The sequence below is a fragment of the Bos taurus genome, chromosome X (genome assembly GCF_002263795.3).
Source record: "Bos taurus isolate L1 Dominette 01449 registration number 42190680 breed Hereford chromosome X, ARS-UCD2.0, whole genome shotgun sequence".
Classification (NCBI taxonomy): Eukaryota; Metazoa; Chordata; class Mammalia; order Artiodactyla; family Bovidae; genus Bos; species Bos taurus.
Genome location: NC_037357.1, coordinates 49932132 through 49951875, shown reverse-complemented (window position 1 = coordinate 49951875; position 19744 = coordinate 49932132). Strand labels below are relative to the sequence as shown.

The window sequence follows — 19744 nt, the reverse complement described above, 5'->3', positions numbered from 1 at the left end:
ACTGTATCAAACTAAAACTAAAATGTTTGTGCACAACAAAGGAAATAATGGAATGGAAAGGGAGAAAATATTTGCAAACCATATATCTAAGGGACTCATACCTAAAATATGCAAGGAACTCCTATAACTTCATAGCCAAAAAAGAAGGAAAAAAAAAAAGGCAAAGGACTTGAATAGAAATTTCTCCAAAGAGAACATACAAATGGCCAACAAGTATATGAGAAGGTGCTCAACTTCACTAATTATCAGAGAAATGCATCAAGGTTTTCTCTTATGTTATCTTCTAGTTTTATAGTTTTGCATTTCATATTTAGGTCTGTCATCCATTTTAAGTTGATTTTTGTGAAAGATGTAAGGTCTGAGTTTAGATTCAGTTTTTGCATGTGGATGTTCATTTACTCCAACACTATTTGTTGAAAAGACCATCTTTGCTCCATTGTGTTGTCTTTGCCCCTTTGTCAAAGATCAGTTGACTATGTTGATATATTTCTGGACTCTCTGTTCTGATGATGTTTCATTGATCTGTTTGTCCATTCTTTCACCAATATCACATCATTATGATTACTGTAACTTTATAATAAATCTTGAAGTCAAGTGATGTCAGTCCTCTGACTGTTCCTTTCCTTTAATATTGAGTTGGCTATTCTGGGTCTTTTGCCTCATCGTATAAACTTTGATATCTTTTGATATCCACAAAATAGCTTGCTATACTTTGGTTTGGGAAGAGCTGGTTAGGAAGAACTAGTCTCAGTGAGTCTTCCTATCCATGAACATGGACTCTCTCTCCATTTATTTAGTTCCTGTATGATTTCATTAATCAGAGTTTTGTAATTTTCCTCATATAGATCCTGTACATACTTGTTAGATTTATACCTATGTACTTTATATTTGAGGGTGCTAATATAAAAGGTACTGTGTTATCAAACTTCACTTACTCATTGCTAGTATGTAGAAAAGCAATTGACTTTTTAATATTAACCTTATCCTGTAACCTTACTAGAGTTGCTTATTAGTTCCAATTTTTTAATATTCTTTCAGATTATCTACATGGACAATCGTGTCATCTGCAAACAAAGGCAGTTTTATTTCTTCTTCCCAATCTGTATCCCTTTGATATCCTTTTCTGGTCTTAGTGCTTTAGCTAGGAATTCCTGTACAATTTTGAAAAGGAGTGGTGACAGAGGACATTCTTGACATTTCCTTATCTTAATGGTAAAGCCAGTTCCTAACCATTATGTGGGCTTCCCTGGTAACTGTATGTTTCTGTATATTTCTTTATCAAATCAAGGAAGTTCCACTCTATTCCTAGTTTGCTGAAGCAATTTTATTCTTTTGCATGTGGATATCTAATTGTCCCAGCACAGCTTGTGAATGGACAGCACTCTCAACGAATGGTGATTGAATTCCAGTCAATGAAATCTAAGTGTAAATGATGTGGACATTCTTTATTAAGGATTTTAGGAAGCAGGTGGAAAGTTACTTTGACATTCAATTAACTGCCAATATTCGCTGGCATTGTGGAAATTCAAGATCTCTTCTCCTTGCAAAGTTAATAACCATGAGCTCACCTCACCAGCCCCTTTAGTTCTAGAAATCCTCAAGGGGTATTTCCCATGTCCTGAATTTTGATGGTTTTCACACGATTTTTCCATATGTGGTTTGCACAGTATGCTTTACTGTCAAGCACTTAAGTCCCTCCAATTGCTCCCTCTAATTTGCCCAACCACTACCCATACCCAGAGTCCTCATGATGTTAGAATTGACTACTATTCTAAACTTTAAAACCATGTTGGAGAACAGACACTTTCTTCTCTTTAGGTTATACTTTATAGGTGGAATCTGCACACCAGAATGTTACAGTTTCTTTTCAGACAGTTCTTTTTGGGATAACTTATGAACCTGCCTTTGTTTTGATAGACATACAGTTGAAGATATATGTTACAAGAGGCAAAAACAAGAGTCCTAATACCAGTGCTACCTTTACCAATAGAATAGCTAAACTTCCCTAATGAAAAGGCATTGTTCCTGGGCTGAGGTCATTGTGCCTGGCTTTGTTTTCCCTAAGGATAAATTCTCTTAAAGAAGAACCCACTGTAAATGTAACCTGAAAATATTCTTGGGTCAAGACTCCCCATAAATTCTTTAGATGTGCTTTGTCTCAAGTAGCAGGCAGTTTAGAGCTTTCCTAGAGGTTCTGCAGTCTCTACTGAAAGTAGACAAGTGTTGAGCCAGTTTCATAGTTTACAAGAACCCAACCCAGCCTGGAACTCAGGAATAGGAGAATGGATATATTCTAAGAATACATAGGGTTTGGATCAACCTTGAAAAAAAGGGAGATACCAGAGGGAAAGTTTGTCTGAGACACATGAAGGACAGAAGGAAGGTAAGTTAAGCAAAATGGGCAAAACTAGGTCCATGACCATGATGATTGAGAGAGGCAGGAGTAGATCACTCAAGCTGCACAGGCAAGGTATACAAGGTATATGTTAGAGTTCATGTGCATGGATATGGGAGGTGGGGTGGGTGTAGTGAGTCAGCACAACTGCTTCTGTATCCCAGGCTTACTGGTTTGGGGACTATTTGGGGGTGTGGGGAGAGAGACAGAGAACATGAAACTGGGGCTCTTGTTTTATGAGGGTCCCAGCATTAGGGAGCCTAGGGTTCCTCAGGTTGTCTTTATTTACTAATTTAAAGCACAAGAATAGATAGTAGTCTCAAGAATGAAAAAATAAGGATCTCTTAAGAACTCAGTTAACTAGGTTAACCAAGGCTTTCTGAAAGAGAGAGCTTCATGAGTGGGAGTGGCCTAGTTCCTTCTCAGATCCATTCTGTAGCTGTCTTACAACCTATATGTTTATTTAAGATGGATGTCTTTTGAAATTGATGCCTTTGCAACTCAAAAGCTTAATGTCAGGCACTTAAAATAAAATCAAAAGGTGTAATGCCCAGCATTTACACCACAGAAATTTAGATTTCAGAGGCTAGTCAGGATTACACAGGTGCCATTGGAGACACTGGAGGGTGGAACTGTGGCTGTTGCATTCACATGAGAATCCATTTTACAAGGAAGTAAATACAGTATTTTTAAATACAGGGAAGTAAATACACTATTCTGGCCTGGAGAATTCTATGGATTGTATAGACCATGGTGTCGCAAACAGTCGGACACAACTGAGTGACTTTCACAAATACAGTATTTACCTGAAAATGAAGAGGAACTAAAGGGCCTCTTGAAGGTTAAGAAGGAGAGTGGGAGAGCTGGCTTAAAACTAAATATTAAAAAAACTAAGATCATGGTATCTGGCCCCATTACTTCATGGCAAACAGAGGAGGGAAAGGTGGAAGTAGTAACAGATTTCCCCTTCTTGGGTTCTAAAATCACTGCGGATGGTAACTGTAGCCATGAAGTCAGAAGATGTTTGCTTGTTAGCAGGAAAGCTATGATAAACCTAGACAGTGTGTTGAAAAGCAGAGACATTACTCTGCTGACAAAGGTCCATGTAGTCAAGGCTATGGTTGTGAGAGCTGGACCGTAAAGAAGGTGGAGCACCAAAGAATTGATGCTTTTGAACTGTGGTGCTGGAGAAGACTCCTGAGAGTCCCTTGAACAGCATGGAGATCAAACCAGTCAATCTTAAGGGAAATCAACCCTGAATACTCATTGGAAGTGTCAGGAGACTGTGTAATTTCCTTGGTTCTGTCTCATCACAACCAAAATTTGAAGTGATGGACGTTAAAGCCCTTGGGGTGTCACAGCTCTCGGACAGTTTTACAGCTCAGTTTTATTTAGAAAATAAAGGAAAACACATCCTCAAGGCATGAGAGCATGCTGACCCAAAAGATGCAAAGAGAAGAGAGAGAGAGTGTGTGTGCAGGAGAGAGAGAGAGAGACCCCCGGCCCTTTGGCTCCTCTTTTTATATGTTTTTTACTCCCCCTGGGCCTGCCCTACGTAAATTGGGCTAGCCAGGAGTGCTGTTTGTTCTACCTGAGGTCCTCACTCTGGTCCTCGGACCTTCCTTTGTTCTATTTTTGCGGGCTTTTCCCTTCCTTGTCTTTTAGCCACCACCATTCTGGACTCCTTTTTCCTATTCTAACTACCTAACAGAAGGACTAATACTGAAGGTGAAACTCCAGTATTTTGGTCATCTCATGTGAACAGCTGACTCATTGGAAAAATCCCTGATGTTGGGAAAGATTGAGGACAAAGGAGAAGAGGGCATCAGAGGAGGAAATGGCTGGATGGCATCACCAATGCAATGGACATGAACTTGGGCAAATTTGGGGAGATGGTGAGGAATAGGAAGGCCTGGCATGCTGCAGTTCACGGGGTCGCAAAGAGTCAGACATGACTAGGTGACTGAACAACAAGAAATCAATATTATTTAACAGTCAGACAGACATAGGTCAGCATCCTGTTTAAATCTTTTATTTGCTCTTTGATTTTAAACATGACGGTCTCTCTGATACACACACATATAGAACTAACATAAGAAGCATGAAATAGGACTTTTCTAGTCCAATAAATGTTAACAGAAATAGTGTCTGTTCTGTAAGTGAATTTAGAACAAATTGTCCAAAATATATTTCATAGTCTCACAGTATCCACTCCCCTACCAGTAAATGTTTTGGGGATCAATATCCCAGCATCTGGAAATTACCAGAGAAGTTTGCATTGATATGAACATAAAATTTTAGGTAGGAATCTAAATAAAATAGAAAATACAAGTAAATGTAAACTGAATAGAACAGATATATATATATATATATGTATATATATTTTACTGTATGTCTAGTGCCTAGGATAAAGTAGACACTCATGTATATCTGTTGATAAATGAAAGGCACCAGACACTTTAACAACAAGAAGAAACAGTTTAGAGAGGCAAAGACCTTAACACACACCCACAGATCCCAGCAGACCTCAGACACCCTTCTTTAAACCTGGCATTCATCCAAGAGAGTGTAAACTTTAGAACATAGAAAACATAATCCACAATTCAGCTCAGGTAATTGAAAAAGCACAGTGAAAGACTTTCCTATGGAAACTGACATTTGTTTTGTCTAGATACATTATAGAATCATCTCCAGATTTTTTTCCTATCATTGAAATATTGTGCAGTTACAATAAATATCTAATAACAAGTAAAAGCTGATATGAAAATATATGAAAATTTGTGATATGATTTGTTGTTGTTCAGTCGCTCAGTTATGTCCAACTGATTGTGACCCCATGGACTGTAACACACCAGGCTTCCCCGTCTTTCACCATCTCCCAGAGTCTGCTCAAACTCATGTCCATTGAGTCGAATGATGCTATCCAACCATCTCATCCTCTGCTGTGCTGTGAATAAGGTTCCCTTTCCATCCTGGTAAGCATCAAGTGATTTTCAATGAATAGGGACTTTCTCCAAGAGGAACCTCAAAGATGATTGCAAAATTTCTCTTCTTTAGCAAAGAGAGTAGGCTCTTAAGAGGGTAGTTATAGTGGTGAGAGATGAGCCCTCAAATTGATCCTCCTGGGGGCGGAAGTCCAATTCAAGAAAGTGAAGGGAAATGGACTTTATCAGGATGGTGATAGAATTTGGATCCCGTATCACCAGATGGTCAACACTGAAATCAGATTGATTATATTCTTTGCAGCCAAAGATGGAGAAGCTCTATACAGTCAGCAAATCAAGACCGGGAGCTGACTGTGGCTTAGATCATGAACTCATTGCCAAATTCAGACTGAAATTGAAGAAAGTAGGGAAAACCACTAGACCATTCAGGTATGATCTAAGTCAAATCCCTTATGATTATACAGGGGAAGTGAGAAATAGATTTAAGGGACTAGATCTGATAGATAGAGTGCCTGATGAACTATGGACAGAGGTTCGTGACATTGTACAGGAGACAGGGATCAAGACCATCCCCATGGAAAAGAAATGCAAAAAAGCAAAATGGCTGTCTGGGGAGGCCTTACAAATAGCTGTGAAAAGAAGAGAAGCGAAAAGCAAAGGGGAAAAGGAAAGGTATAAGCATCTGAATGCAGAGTTCCAAAGAATAGCAAGAAGAGATAAGAAAGCCTTCCTCAGCTATCAATGCAAAGAAATAGAGGAAAACAACAGAATGGGAAATACTAGAGACTTCTTCAAGAAAATTAGAGATACCAAGGGAACATTTCATGCAAAGATGGGCTCGATAAAGGACAGAAATGGTATGGACCTAACAGAAGCAGAAGATACTAAGAAGAGGTGGCAAGAATACACAGAAGAACTGTACAAAAAAGAGCTTCACGACCCAGATAATCACGATGGCGTGATCACTCACCTAGAGCCAGACATCCTGGAATGTGAAGTCAAGTGGGCCTTAGAAAGCATCACTACAAACAAAGCAAGTGGAGGTGATTGAATTCCAGTTTAGCTATTTCAAATCCTGGAAGATGATGCTGTGAAAGTGCTGCACTCAATATGCCAGCAAATTTGGAAAACTCAGCAGTGGCCACAGGACTGGAAAAGGTCAGTGTTCATTCCAGTCCCAAAGAAAGGCAATGCCAAAGAATGCTCAAACTACTGCACAATTACACTCATCTCACAGGCTAGTAAAGTAATGCTTCAAATTCTCCAATCCAGGCTTCAGCAATACGTGAACCATGAACTTCCAGATGTTCAAGCTGGTTTTAGAGAAGGCAGAGGAACCAGAGATCAAATTGCCAACATCTGCTGGATCATGGAAAAAGGAAGAGAGTTCCAGAAAAACATTTGCTTTATTGACTATGCCAAAGCCTTTGACTGTGTGGATCACAATAAACTGTGGAAAATTCTGAAAGAGCTGGGAATACCAAACCACCTGACCTGCCTCTTGAGAAACCTATATGCAGGTCAGGATGCAACAATTAGAATTGGACATGGAACAATAGACTGGTTCCAAATAGGACAAGGAGTACGTCAAGGCTGTATATTGTCACCCTGCTTATTTAACTTATATGCAGAGTACATCATGAGAAACGCTGGGCTGGAAGAAGCACAAGCTGGAATCAAGATTGCCGGGAGAAATATCAATAACCTCAGATTTGCAGATGACACCACCCTTATGGCAGAAAGTGAAGAGGAACTAAAAAGCTTCTTGATGAAAGTGAAAGAGGAGAGCGAAAAAGTTGGCTTAAAGCTCAACATTCAGAAAACTAAGATCATGGCATCTGGTCCCATCACTTCATGGCACATAGATGGGGAAACAGTGAAAACAGTGTCAGACTTTATTTTTTGAAGCTCCAGAATCACTGTAGATGGTGATTGCAGCCATGAAATTAAAAGATAGTTACTCCTTGGAAGGAAAGTTTTGATTAACCTAAATAGCATATTCAAAAGCACATTACTTTGCCAACAAATGTCCATCTAGTTCAAGCTATGGTTTTCCCAGTGGTCATGTATGGATGTGAAAGTTGGACTGTGAAGAAAGCTGAGCGCCAAAGAATTGATGCTTTTGAACTGTGGTGTTGGAGAAGACTCTTGAGAGTCCCTTGGACTCTTGAGAGTCCCAGTCCAGTCCCCTGGCTGGAGATCCAGCCAGTCCATTCTAAGGAGATCAGCCCTGGGATTTCTTTGGATGGAATGATGCTAAAGCTGAAACTCCAATATTTTGGCCACCTGATGTGAAGAGTTGACTCCTTGGAAAAGACTCTGATGCTGGGAGGGATTGGGGTCAGGAGGAGAAGGGGACGACAGAGAATTAGATGGCTGGATGGCATCACTGACTTGAGGGACATGAGTTTGGGTGAACTCTGGGAGTTGGTGATGGACAAGAAGGCCTGGCGTGCTGCAATTTATGGGGTCATAAAGAGTTGGACACGACTGAGGACTGAACTGAACTGAACTACTGTAACAAATTACTGCAATGTTGATGGTTTAAAAAAAAAAAAAAACAAAAACAATAAAATATTATCTTACAGTCCTGAAGGTTGCAAATAGGAAAAGGGTCTCTTATGTCTCCTGCATTGGCAGGTGGGTTCTTTTCCATTAGTGCCACTGGGAAGCCCATGGACATCATTGGGAGATCTTTATTCAGCCTACCACCATGAGGGTGCCATTTAGTTGGGTTTTAAAATGGGCAACAATGCCAACAGGTTTGTGTTCAACCAGAGATGTTCTTAACCATGGTTGCTCTTTGCCCAACAGAGCACAAATGACAGGGATGGAGACTAAAGGGGGGATGTAGAAGTGCAGGAATCAGAGGATTCAAGAAACAGCAGGTTTCTCTCTTAAGTGTTTGGTGGGGCCTTCTCCAAAGAATGGCTGGGGGAAGTAGACTGGTGTGTATGGCAAGCGTGTAAGATCCCAGTTGGTTCTAATCCTTGGCATATTCCTACCCTGCCAAAATGATGAGCCCTTGGAATCCCCTGCAAGAGATGACCTGACAGACAGAAGCCAGGAAGAGCCAGGACTGTCCCTACATGGTGCCTGACCCCTTGCTGGGGGGTGAGAAACAGGATTGTCTGAGCAGGTGCGGGTCCTGTCAGGGAAAGGTCCTCTTTCCTGGGCAACTGTGCAGACAGTGAAATGGTAAAGTGTGCCACCACAGCGACTCAGAGAACAGCAGTGTGGCAGAAAGAATGACGACACTGGCGCAGACAAGTGGTTTGTCTCCTCAGCCAGAGGTCTATCAGGGGCTGCCTTCCCTTAGGGGCAGGGGCTCGGCTTCCACAGGCGCCCCTTCCCACTTTCCTCCAGTCCACGGCCCCTGAAGGTGAAAGCAGCCCCCCAGCCACCCGCGCCCAAGAAGGATGGCCAGCGTGATGGGGGAAGGGAGGAGGCGGACACAGAACACTCTGCAGGTACATACACACACACACTGCGTCGCGGTCTGTATCCATCCGCCGCTCCCAGGAGGCGGACACAGAACACTCTGCAGGTACACACACACACACACACACACACACACACACACACACACACACACACTGCGGGGCGGTCTGTATCCATAGGCGGACACAGAACACTCTGCAGGTACACACACACACACACACACACACACACTGCGGGGCGGTCTGTATCCATCTGCCGCTCCCAGGAGGACACACACACACACACACACACACACACACACACACACACACTGCGGGGCGGTCTGTATCCATCTGCCGCTCCCAGGAGGACACACACACACACACACACACACACACACACACACACACACACACACACACTCTGCGGGGCGGTCTGTATCCATCCGCCGCTCCCAGGAGGCGGACACAGAACACTCTGCAGGTACACACACACACACACACACACACTCTGCGGGGCGGTCTGTATCCATCCGCCGTTCCCTGCAATGCAACCCGTCCAGACCGGTCCGCCCGCGCCACCCGTGACCCTTCTGTGCTGCAGGACCAGAAGCGTGGCGGGGGGGCTCACCCCACAGGGGGCAGTGGAGGGCTGGCTTGGCGGGCTGGCGTGGCCCCGCCCCTCAAGCTGGCGTTATTCCCAGCCCCGCCCCCTGTGGGTCGGAATTACACTGGGTTTGGTGGGGGTTGGGTGCGGGGGTATCAAACCCATTCGTGCTGTATCCCTCCACCCCCCGCTCCGACACCCTCGCCGCGAGCGGTCGGTGCTGCAGTCTACACATCTTCTGCCTGGTTTGGCGCAGCGGCGCAGGGGGCCAGACGCCTCTTTGCTGTTCTACCCACACGGAGAGCGGTGGGAAGTGAAAGAGGAACTGCGACCGGAGTGGGAGGACGACCATCGGGACCCTGCACCCGCGAAGGCAAGTGAGGGTGTCGCGGGGCGACGACCGGCTCACAGCTACCCCTGGCAGCCTGAGGACGGGAAGGCTAGCGGGTCGGAGCGGGAATCCTTAGAGAAGTGCGCAGCGCCAGAGGATCCTTGGCGCTGAGACAGCAGCGACCGGCACAGGCGGGGTGGTGGTGGGAGGGTTCCCTCGGATGCTGGGGAGGCATACGGCGCCGACTAGTCCCCGCCGGGGTTTCCGGGTGCCTGCGCCCCGCCCTCGACCGTGCCTTTGCGGGGAGAGGGCTGTGTGGGAGGCTGTTATGGTTGAAGTGGCAGAGGGAGCCGGGACTGGAGCAGCCCGGGCCATGATTCTGCCAAGGTCCCTGTTGGGCCCGCGTGCTGGGTGCTGTCCCTTCCCACAGGCACCTCTTTGATGCCAAAGTCTCCTGTCTGTGCAGTAGGTCTGGCAATTTCAGGCCATGGGGTGCATCTGTAGAGGAGAGGCTTGAGGAAAACAAGGAATGGGAAAATGACCTGTTTTTCTGAAGGTGTGTGGGGAATGAAGGGTTGAGGGTGGGCAGCAACCATTGACTGGACATCTAAATCAGGGTGGGGTGAGTGCGACCAGCGCAGGTCAGGCATCCAGGAATACTTTCTAAAATTCTTCTATCTACCTGGTTTCTACACACCTCCCTTGCCTTCCTCTCTCTCCTCTATCCAGAATTGGAGGTGGAAAAGCTGGACTGGGAGATAAAGGTACAAGAGAAGTCATAAATACAAATACCACTACACAACCTAGAATATGTGGGTGCTTTTCCCCCAATTTGTTGTGCAGCACAAAGGAGGTGAACAACAAGTGGTGGATCTTCAGAATTGAAGAAGAGAGTAAGAGGAGGAGTGTGATATGATGTTGAGTGGTTATCCAGAAACCTGATCCAGATGGCCTAAGTTAAAAGGAAATATTCTACCTAATGGGACTCTTAAATGTTAAAAGGCAGGTAACTTGGGAACTCCTATGTTTGTGGTGTTTGTCTGTCCCCCAAGTACTCAGTTGCTGCTATTATTTCTTGACTGCCTTACCTTTTCATTTGTTTTTCCATAGACCTGCTTTAAGTCTGGTCACTTCTGCAAGGAAGGAAAGGCGGAGGAGTCCGGTTCAAATCTCTGGAGGTTTGTGCAAAGAGGGGCAATACAGGAGACAGCTACAGAGTAATATGGCAGATATCTTTGATCTAAGTGGTTGCAGGGCCTTCTCTACCTCACCTACTCCATGTCAAATTTGCACACTGCCACAGAAACCCTCGCGTTTCCTACAGGGTAAGGAAATGGCAACCCACTCCGGTATTCTTGCCTGGAGAATCCCAGGGACGGGGGAGCCTGGTGGGCTGCCATCTATGGGGTCACACAGAGTCGGACACGACTGAAGCGACTTAGCAGCAGCAGCAGCATACCAGGAATATTGGAGTAGGTGTGGACTGGGCTGTGAATGGGAGGGAAAGACTTGAGAGTAGAGACCAGGAGACAGAAAATATTAGGCACATTAGACCTTTAAAAGAGTAAGATGTTTGTATCAGGGTCAGGGTTCTTGCTTGTCTTTCTAGCAGTCAGGCTCCAGTCTCTCTTATATGTTTACTTGTTCTCAGGATAGCCTACAGGCTGCTGTAGAGTTTGACACCACTGGAATCAAGGAAAGGAGCAAGAAATTGTGCTACATCAGTGCAGGTTGGTATGGGAGTGGGTACAACTTTTGGGTGGGGTAGAGGAGACCAACACAAGTCCAGCAGTGACTAGGGTCTGGCCTTGGGGCTCCTCAGCCTCTCTCATTGCCAAGGTACTTTTCCACCAACTTCATACCTATTTTATAATAGGCAAAGTAATATGGCAGCTCTGGGGATAAAAACTGTAAACAAAATGAAAGTGATAGACTTTAATAGCCTAACTTTCCCACCAAGCATTTAAGGTGTAGTCTCTCTATGTGAGTTTTTGCCTGGAGTGAGACAGTTGGAAAAGACTCAAACTGCCATGTCATTCTCACTTCCCAGATTGACTTCCAGTGGCAGCTCTGGTGGTGGTGAAATTGCTGCTGAGCACCACCTTCAACAGGTGTGTACCCACCCAGGAACCATCCATCCTCTCCCAGCTTGGTTGTGTTTTCTCTTCACTCTGACTGTAATATTGACTGAGGCTGGGATTGGAAAGGAGGCTTATTGACTGCTGGACTGGTGATTGGCTCTAACTTTTCTTTCCAGCTGTATCACCTGAATCATCAAAAAATTAGAGTGTGAAGGCACAAAATAGTGAGAAATCTGTGGTAGAAGCTGAGACTGGGATAGTTGTAGTTATTCAGGTCTCCTCTGTAACTGTACTATGACTGGGGCTGAGATTGAGACTGGTGTCCAGGCCAAGCCTGAAAAGAAGCCTGGCAAAGAGGTTGCTGGTGGGACTGAAAGAGAGAATGAAGTCCCAATGGTGGTCAGACCAAAGGTTAGGACCCAGGCCCAGGTAATGCTTGGAGCAAGGCCCCAAACTGAGACCGTGGCAGTAACTGAGACACATCCTAAGAGTGAGGCCAAGGCAATCACTGTAGAAATGTCCATGAATGAAACCTATTCATGGGCCAAGACTGAGTTTGATGCTGAGGTCCTACTGAAGACAGAGGGAGTGTTCCAAAACAATGCTGTAGCCTGGCCGCTGATCAGTACTGAGTCTGGGTCAGTTGCAAAACCTAAGACCTCATCTATGGTTAGGGAACTGGCCAGTATGGATGCTGAGTCCTTTCCTGGCACTAAGGTCAAGTCCCAATCAGGAATCCAGTATTTGCTTGTGTCAGAGGAGGAGACCAATATGGGGTCTTGGTGCCATCCCAGGCCTACATCTAAAAAAGAGACCTTTCACAATTGTGATTTCAGATGGGTGGATAGATCCTTTATGAACTCCTGGTTCTGCAGTAGAGAAGAGGTCAGTACAAGGCTTCATCCTAGAGATAGGGTGAAAGCCAGTACTAGGTCTAGGCACATGACCAAAGAAGAGGCTATGTCTAGGCCCAAAACCAGTTGGGAACTCTATGTTGCCTCCAGTTCTGGTTCTGAAGATGAATCTATCAAGAAATCCTGGTTCTGGGTCAGAGAAAAGACCAATATCCAGTCTAGGCCTAGGGAAGAGACCAATAGTAGGTCCTGGTTTAGGTCTAAGAAAGAAGTCTCTGAATCCAGTTCTGGGTCTGAATGTGAAGACAATGTCAAATCCTGGTTTTGGGCTGGAGAGGAGGGTAGGTACAAACCCAGAGCCAGGAAGGGGGCCAATGTCAGCGCCAGGCACAGGGCCAAGCAAGAAACTTCCATTGATTTCATGTCTGAGTCTATGGATGTAGTCAAAAAAGAGCCCTGGTTCCTGCCTGGAGAGAAGACTAATAACTTGGTCAAGCCCAAGTCCAAGAAAGAGGTCAGGGCCAGAGCAGTGGTAAAGGAAGAAGCCAAAATCAAGGCCAGAGCCAGGGCCAAGCAAGAAGCCAGGCCAGAGGAAGAGTTCCTCACCGGGGCCTGGTTCTGGGCTGTGGAAGACTCCAGCATAGTTGGTGGGGCCACTGGTTCTCAAGTGGAGGATGAGTCCATTGTTGGCAGTTGGTTTTGGACTGAAGAAGAAACCAGTGGTACATTCAGACCACAGGCTGAGCAGGAGCCTATTGGCAGTTCCGTGTTTGGAAGTGGGGAAAAGACCAGTGTGGAAACTGAGGCTGATGCCACTTCCAAATCATTGCTAACAGATGACAAAGAAAAGGTCATTGCCAGTTTTTGCTGGGCTAATGAAGAAACCAACCTAGAGGCTGAAGAAGAGCCCATTTTTGGGTCTTGGTTTTGGGTCAGTGATGAGGCCAGTGTAGAAGCTGGGGTTGGGGCCAACTGTGGGTCCAGGCCAAAGTCTGAGGAAGAAGAGGTCATTGGCCCCTGGTTTTGGGCTGGAGAAGAAATCAGTACAGTGGCTGAGTTCAGAGAAGAGGCCAGGCCAGGAGCTGAAGAGGAGACAATATTTTGGCCCTGGTTTTGGGCTGGAAACCAGGCCCAGATGGATTCTGGGGCTGAAGTCAACTGTGATACTATGCCAGGGACTGAGGAGGAGGAACCAATTATTGGGTCATGGTTCTGGCCTGGAGTAGAAGCTTGTGGGAGGGCTGAAGTGAATAATAAGTCTAGCCTGGAGGACAAGGAAAAGAGTATTACATCGTCTTGGTTTGGGACCACTGAAGAGATCCGTATGAAGTATGCTGCTGGTGCCCAGTGTAAATTTATGACAGCTGCTGAAGAGATTAACAGTGAGTCTGGTTTCTGGTCAGGAGAAAGTCCCTGTATGTTTCCTGCCAATGAAGGCAGCTGGAAGTCTAGGCTAGAGGATGAACAAGACATTGTTAATTCATGGTTCTGGTCCATAAAATATACAGGGCCAGAGACCATTGTAGGTCCCTCGTTATGGGCTGTGGAAGAAAGCAGTACAGATGATAGGGCTGAAGAAGAAGCCAAGCCACCTACCAAAGAGGAGACCATGATCACATCCTGGTTCTGGAAAGGGAATAAAGCCATTATAGAGGCTGCAGACAAAGAAGAATCCAGGCTGGATATTGAAGAGGAAGACATTATTGGCTCTTGGTTCTGGGCTAGGGAGGAAGACAGGCTTAAAACAGAAGTGGAGGCTAGAGAAGAGGACAGGCTGGCAGCTGAAGAAGAACTTTTTGTTGGGTCTTGGTTCTGGGCCAGGGAAGAGGCTATTAGGAACGAGGCTAACATTTGTAGCAAATACAGTCCAAAAGCTGGAGAGGAGGAAGTCATTGTTGAGTCCTGGTTCTGGGCTGAAGAAGAGACCAGTCTGGAGGCAGGGGCTAGTTTTGAGTCTAAGCATGGAGCTGAAAAGGAGGAAATCATTGTTGGGTCCTGGTTCTGGGCTGAAGAAGAGAGTATAGACATTAGACCTCAGGCAGTAGAAGAGACCACATCAAGGTCTGGAGAGGAAACCATTTTTGAATCCTGGTTCTGGGATGCAAAAGAAGTCAATGTAGAAGCCAAAACATGCTGTGCATCTAAGCCAGAGGATGATAAAGAGATTATTGTTGAGTCATGGTTCTTGTCTGGAGAGAAGGACATTAGTGAGACTGAAACTGGGGCCACCTCTGAGTCTAGGCCAGAAAATGAGGAAGGGACAGTTGTTGGGTCCTGGTTTATGGCTAAAAATGAGGACAATAACAGGACTAGTGTTGGAACCAACTATGAGTCCAGGACAATAGCTGAGGAGGATGAGGCCATTGTGGGGTCCTGGTTTTGGGCAGGAGATGAGACCCATTTTGAATCAGATCCTAGCCCTGTGTACAGGGCCATTTGCAGATCCAGATGTTCAGTTGAGCAGGAGCCTGATGCTTCACACAGGCCCCAGAGCTGGGAGGAGGTTACTGTTTAGTTCAAGCCTGGTCCATGGGGTATGGTTGGCTTCCCATCCCCAAGCCCCTTTAGATTTTCAAAAGAAGCAGCATTTCTATTCTCTGAAATGTTTGGAGGAAAGCCAAAGCACATGGAACTGAGCCTAGAAGGGGAAGACCAGGAATCTTTGCTTCAGGCTAATCAACCTGACCCCGAGTTCCCATTTCAGTATGATCCATTCTGCTGGTCAGTCGTGCAAATTCGGGAGCATCTTAGGACCAAGGAGAGTGCAGAGCCTGAGAGTTGCTCCTGCAGCTGCATACAGTGTGAGCTTAAAATTGGTCCTGAAGAGTTTGAAGAAGAACTCCTATTAATGGACAAAATTTGAGATCCTTTTATTCATGAAATATCTAAAATTGCAATGGGTATGAGAACTACTTTTCAATATACTCATGATTTCATTCACAATTCAGGTGTTGTCTCACTTATTGAAACCTTGCTCAATTATCCCTCCTCCCGAGTTTGGACAAGGTTTTTAGAGAATATGATTCACATGGCTCCACCTTACCCAAATCTGAACATAATTCAGACATATGTATGTCAAGTATGTGAGGAAACTCTTGCTTATAGCTTGGATTCCCCTGAGCAGTTATCTGGAATAAAGATGGTTAGACACCTCACTAGAGCCACTGACTATCACACACTGGTTGCCAGGTATCTATCTGGATTTCTTTTGTTATTAGCCACAGGCAATACTGAAACAAGGTTTCATGTTTTGAAAATACTGTTGAATTTGTCTGAAAATTCTGTCATGACAAAAGAACTACTCAATGCTAAAGCAGTGTCAGAATTTATGGGCCTTTTTAGCAGGAAAGAGACAAATGATAATATTCAAGTTGTTCTAGCAATGCTTGAGAATATTGGTAATGATATAAAAAAAGAGGCATTGTTCACTGATGATGATTTCAGTCTTGAGCCACTTACTTCTGCATTCCATGAAGTTGAAAAATTTGCTAAGGAACTGCAAGGCAAAGTAGATCATAAAAAGGACCCCGAGGCAGACTAAAAAAATTAGTATGATTAGTTACTTGGCTCTGATTATCCTTATGTTCCTGAGTTATGATCCTTGAATAATGTTTTCAAAGTTGGTTCTATGTTGTAATGTACATCCTTAATGCTGATACTAATTTTGCCCAACTTTGTATGAGCTGGGTCTATCTTCTGATGCCAAACAAGTATTAAAACTGAAAGCACATTTGTTGATATTTGTTTTTGTCCAGATTGTGAATTTAGTATTTAAACTTACAGTGAATTGAGCCATCGTAAGTAAGCTACCCTTTTGATTGTTCTGGTGTTACTGATGTCGATTTGAGTCATGTCCTGTTTTCAATAAAGTTCTGTGTTTAAGTAGGCAGAAATCACCCTTCTCCTTGAACTTAAAATATAGATGCCAAGATAACACATGACAACATAGAGATAATTAACGTATGAATAATAATGCTCCTTGAAAAAGCTTATTCTTATATCTATAAATGCAAATATTACCATGGGTTGATACTCAGGGTATGATTTAGAAAAAAAGCACCCAATTGATTTGGGCTCTGAAATGTAGGGAAGAGGTTGGATGTTGTGAAGAAAAGCTCGCAGTTGGAAAAGTGCTCCTGTGGGAGTGAGTTATCCAGTCTGCCTGGAGTGGCTGTGAGGAGTATTAAGTATTAAGCAATATAAAATGAGGTAAGTGTCGAAGAGCTGAGAAGTTGCATTTTGCAATTCGAAGTATGGGTGTTTCTTTGATACTGCCTAAAGCAGGGGGCCGGGGTGCAGACCAGTACTGGTCTGTGGCCTGATAGGAAGCAGGCCACACAGCAGGAGGTGAGCAGAAGGCTTCCTCTGAGCTCAGCCCATCCCTTGCATTACTGTCTGAACCATGCCCTCCTGTATTGTTCACATTACCAACTGAACCATCCTCGTCCCCTCCCCACCCCCAGTCTGTGAAGAACTTGTCTTACATGAAAGTGGTCCCTGGTGCCAGAAATGTTGGAGACCACTGGCCCACAAGTTAAAAGGAAAAGACCAGAAAGCACACAAATTTAACTGTCAGGAAGACCATTTCTTCACGGAGAATGTTAAGATAATAGCATACAGCTACTAAGAGTGATGATATACAGGTTTTTTAATTGGCTAAGAAAAGCTCATGCCTTCTATATTTGATGAAATAGAAAAGACTGGTAAAATATATGGAAGGATGATACTCCCTAAATGTGTGAAATGGACTGAATTTATGAAATGTATATTATTTGATTATGGAAAATCTTATAACCATTTAAAACATGTCAAAAGAGTAAAGAAGTGTGAGAGACTACAATTTAGGACTGGGTTGCCAAATAAAAATGCATAATTATTTTAAAAGGAGTAAATTGTAAACTTTCTAAAGTTTCTGACTTTATGGTACACCTTTTTTTTTTTTTCCGGATTCACAAAGGTAATAATTATCTTCAGACAGGATTAGAAGTCAGGGATTATGTTGATTTGGGGTAGGAGGGAGTCCAGGCTAAAGGAAAATATACGAATTTTTATTCACCTTGGTTTGTCTCAGGATGGAAAAAAAAATTTTTTTTTCTATAAGACTCTAGGCTGTAAGATTTTTGGAAGTAGGGCAAAGTGGCAGATTTCATCCATTCACAAACCAGAAGTGATAACAGAGATCGTCCTGGTGGTGGAAATTGGAGAGTGAGTGTTTGTTTTGCCTATCAGTATTTTCAAGATAGATCTTGCACGTGTTTTAATACATCACCCGAGTCTCATGAGTTCAGTAGCTCAGTCGTGTCCGACTCTTGGCGAGCCCATGGACTGCGGCACGCCAGGCTTCCCCTGTCCATCACCAACTCCCGGAGTCTACTCAAAAGAGTTTTATACAGAATATTAAAAGTCAGTTGGTCTCTGAACTCCTCATGGAGTGTTCCTTGCCAGCCCTATGTTCCCACAGAGCAAAGCCCAGGCCTAGGACTGGAAACGTTGGCTCCAATCCAGCCTTCCTTTCAGCTGTCTATCTTCACCACCACCGGGAGCTTCAGGTTGTTCTAGCAATCAGCTCAGCCCCAGAGGCAGAAGACAGTACCTTGCTTGCTACTCAGGGCTGCGGCAGACATGCTGAATGTGCGGTCACGTGAGGCTGAGGGTGGGTCACATGACGGCACTCTCGCTTGGACCAGCGTAGAAGTGTGTAAGCACTGAAAAGGGTCGGGAAAGACTTGCACCTGACGCTTGACAGTCGGCTGTAAGAGGAGTGGTAGGATGTAACGGTGGGTGGGTGGGTGTCTCTTCATGCTGCACTAGCCTGAGAACGAATTCTTCAGGTGCCCAGGATTATGGTAATTGTTGGCAGAGGACACAATCGCGAGCGTCAGCTGGGGACTGATTTTTGTCCAGGAGCTCAAGAGGCCGGAAGTCATCCTGAGGGAGGCGTATGTGGAGAGAAGCAGCGCCCGCTGTTGGAGGAGGTGGGTTCGAGGCCAGCCGGGAAATAGCATCCATGGGAGGTGGTAGTAGAGACTAGATCCTCGTGGAGGAAGCGCCTGGGACCTTCGTGCTCCCTCCTGCTTTCTGAATGCCCCTCACCCCACCCAGCATGGCGCGACTGTTTCTCTGTTTGGGTAGGGGAGGTGGACACGAGGAAGCAGTTGGCTTCAGGGGTGCCTAGAAAGAGGACACGGTGAAGTGACAATATGTGAACACCCAATTTGTGTACACCCATAGTGCTGGCTCTAGAGAGGCAGGGATGGGATCAGATGGGATCTTTGGGGTACTATACCCTTCCTTTCCTCCCATCCAGTTGGCACTCTCTCTTCTGTCAGACAGTGGGGATGACTGGACTGAATATTGCAGACAAGTTAGTGGTGGGAGTGGGTATGAGGTTGATTAGAGAGTAACGGAGGTGACTTTTGCTCTAAGGTTCCAGGTGCCTGGAGATGCAAGAGAGGCATGAACCTCAACCTGGGCAGCTCTAGTATAGTGGAGAGAGGACACACTCATGAAGAGGGAACCTAGATGCTTTGGGCCCTTCACATAGTGGTTCTCATTGGGATATCTGCAAGCTTTTCAACCCTCAAGAGGATCCCTGGATCTCAACCCAGGCAGCAGCATCCTAGGGATCTGCCCTGGAAATGAGATTCTGAACCCTCAACCGTTCCCATCCAGAGACACAAGGGTCATTGTTCTACCTGCTCCATCTGAGGCTCCCTCCCTTTTCCAGTCTTGGGCCTAGAGGAGGGTCTTTCTGGGAACCACCTACAGGAACTGCTTTATTAATTTTCTCACAGGTTCCCTTCCACTGACTCTTTGCTCTTTTCCTTGTTTTTGTTTTCTGGCCAATGACTCTTGGTGGTTTGCATCTATCCTTAGTGGTACTCCTTTATTTGTGCTAATCCATTTTGATCAGAGCTCAGCTTTATGAGGTATTTCCAGGATACCAAAGTTTTTTTTAGGAGAGTATAGTTAGAAAAAAATTTGACTAATCCCATTAACCTCTTTATCTGCACATTTTACAGATTTGAAGCCAATTAGTACATAGCATGGAGAAGGCAATGGCACCCCACTCCAGTACTCTTACCTGGAAAATCCATGGATGGAGGAGCCTC

The 19744-nt window shown here is 44.8% G+C and overlaps 3 protein-coding genes across 9 annotated transcripts in view; all 3 read left to right on the top strand.

Moving 5' to 3' along the window:
• GPRASP1 (G protein-coupled receptor associated sorting protein 1) overlaps nt 1-16362 on the top strand; it is a 57777-nt gene extending 41415 nt beyond the window's left edge. The window contains 4 exon segments of the mRNA XM_024988660.2: nt 10541-10703; nt 10808-10875; nt 11349-11427; nt 11748-16362. Of these exon segments, the coding sequence (XP_024844428.1) occupies nt 12073-16182 (4110 nt within the window). The 5' untranslated portion in view covers nt 10541-10703; nt 10808-10875; nt 11349-11427; nt 11748-12072 and the 3' untranslated portion in view covers nt 16183-16362.
• Nucleotides 1-19744, top strand: part of GPRASP3 (G protein-coupled receptor associated sorting protein family member 3) — a 108179-nt gene that overhangs the window by 41415 nt on the left and 47020 nt on the right. The gene's annotated exons all lie outside the window — the stretch shown is intronic.
• GPRASP2 (G protein-coupled receptor associated sorting protein 2) overlaps nt 1-19744 on the top strand; it is an 85058-nt gene that overhangs the window by 41415 nt on the left and 23899 nt on the right. For 2 of the 7 annotated variants that reach the window (XM_059883954.1, XM_024988666.2), the window contains exons 3-5: nt 10541-10703; nt 10808-10875; nt 11349-11427. The exons of 1 other annotated variant lie outside the window; for it this stretch is intronic. The gene's annotated coding sequence lies outside the window, so the exon portion shown is untranslated. Of the gene's footprint in view, nt 1-10540; nt 10704-10807; nt 10876-11348; nt 11428-11747; nt 11809-15336; nt 18608-19744 lie in introns of all 7 variants that reach the window. 4 more of the 7 variants (XM_024988664.2, XM_059883950.1, XM_059883951.1 and 1 more) reach the window with 4 other exon arrangements.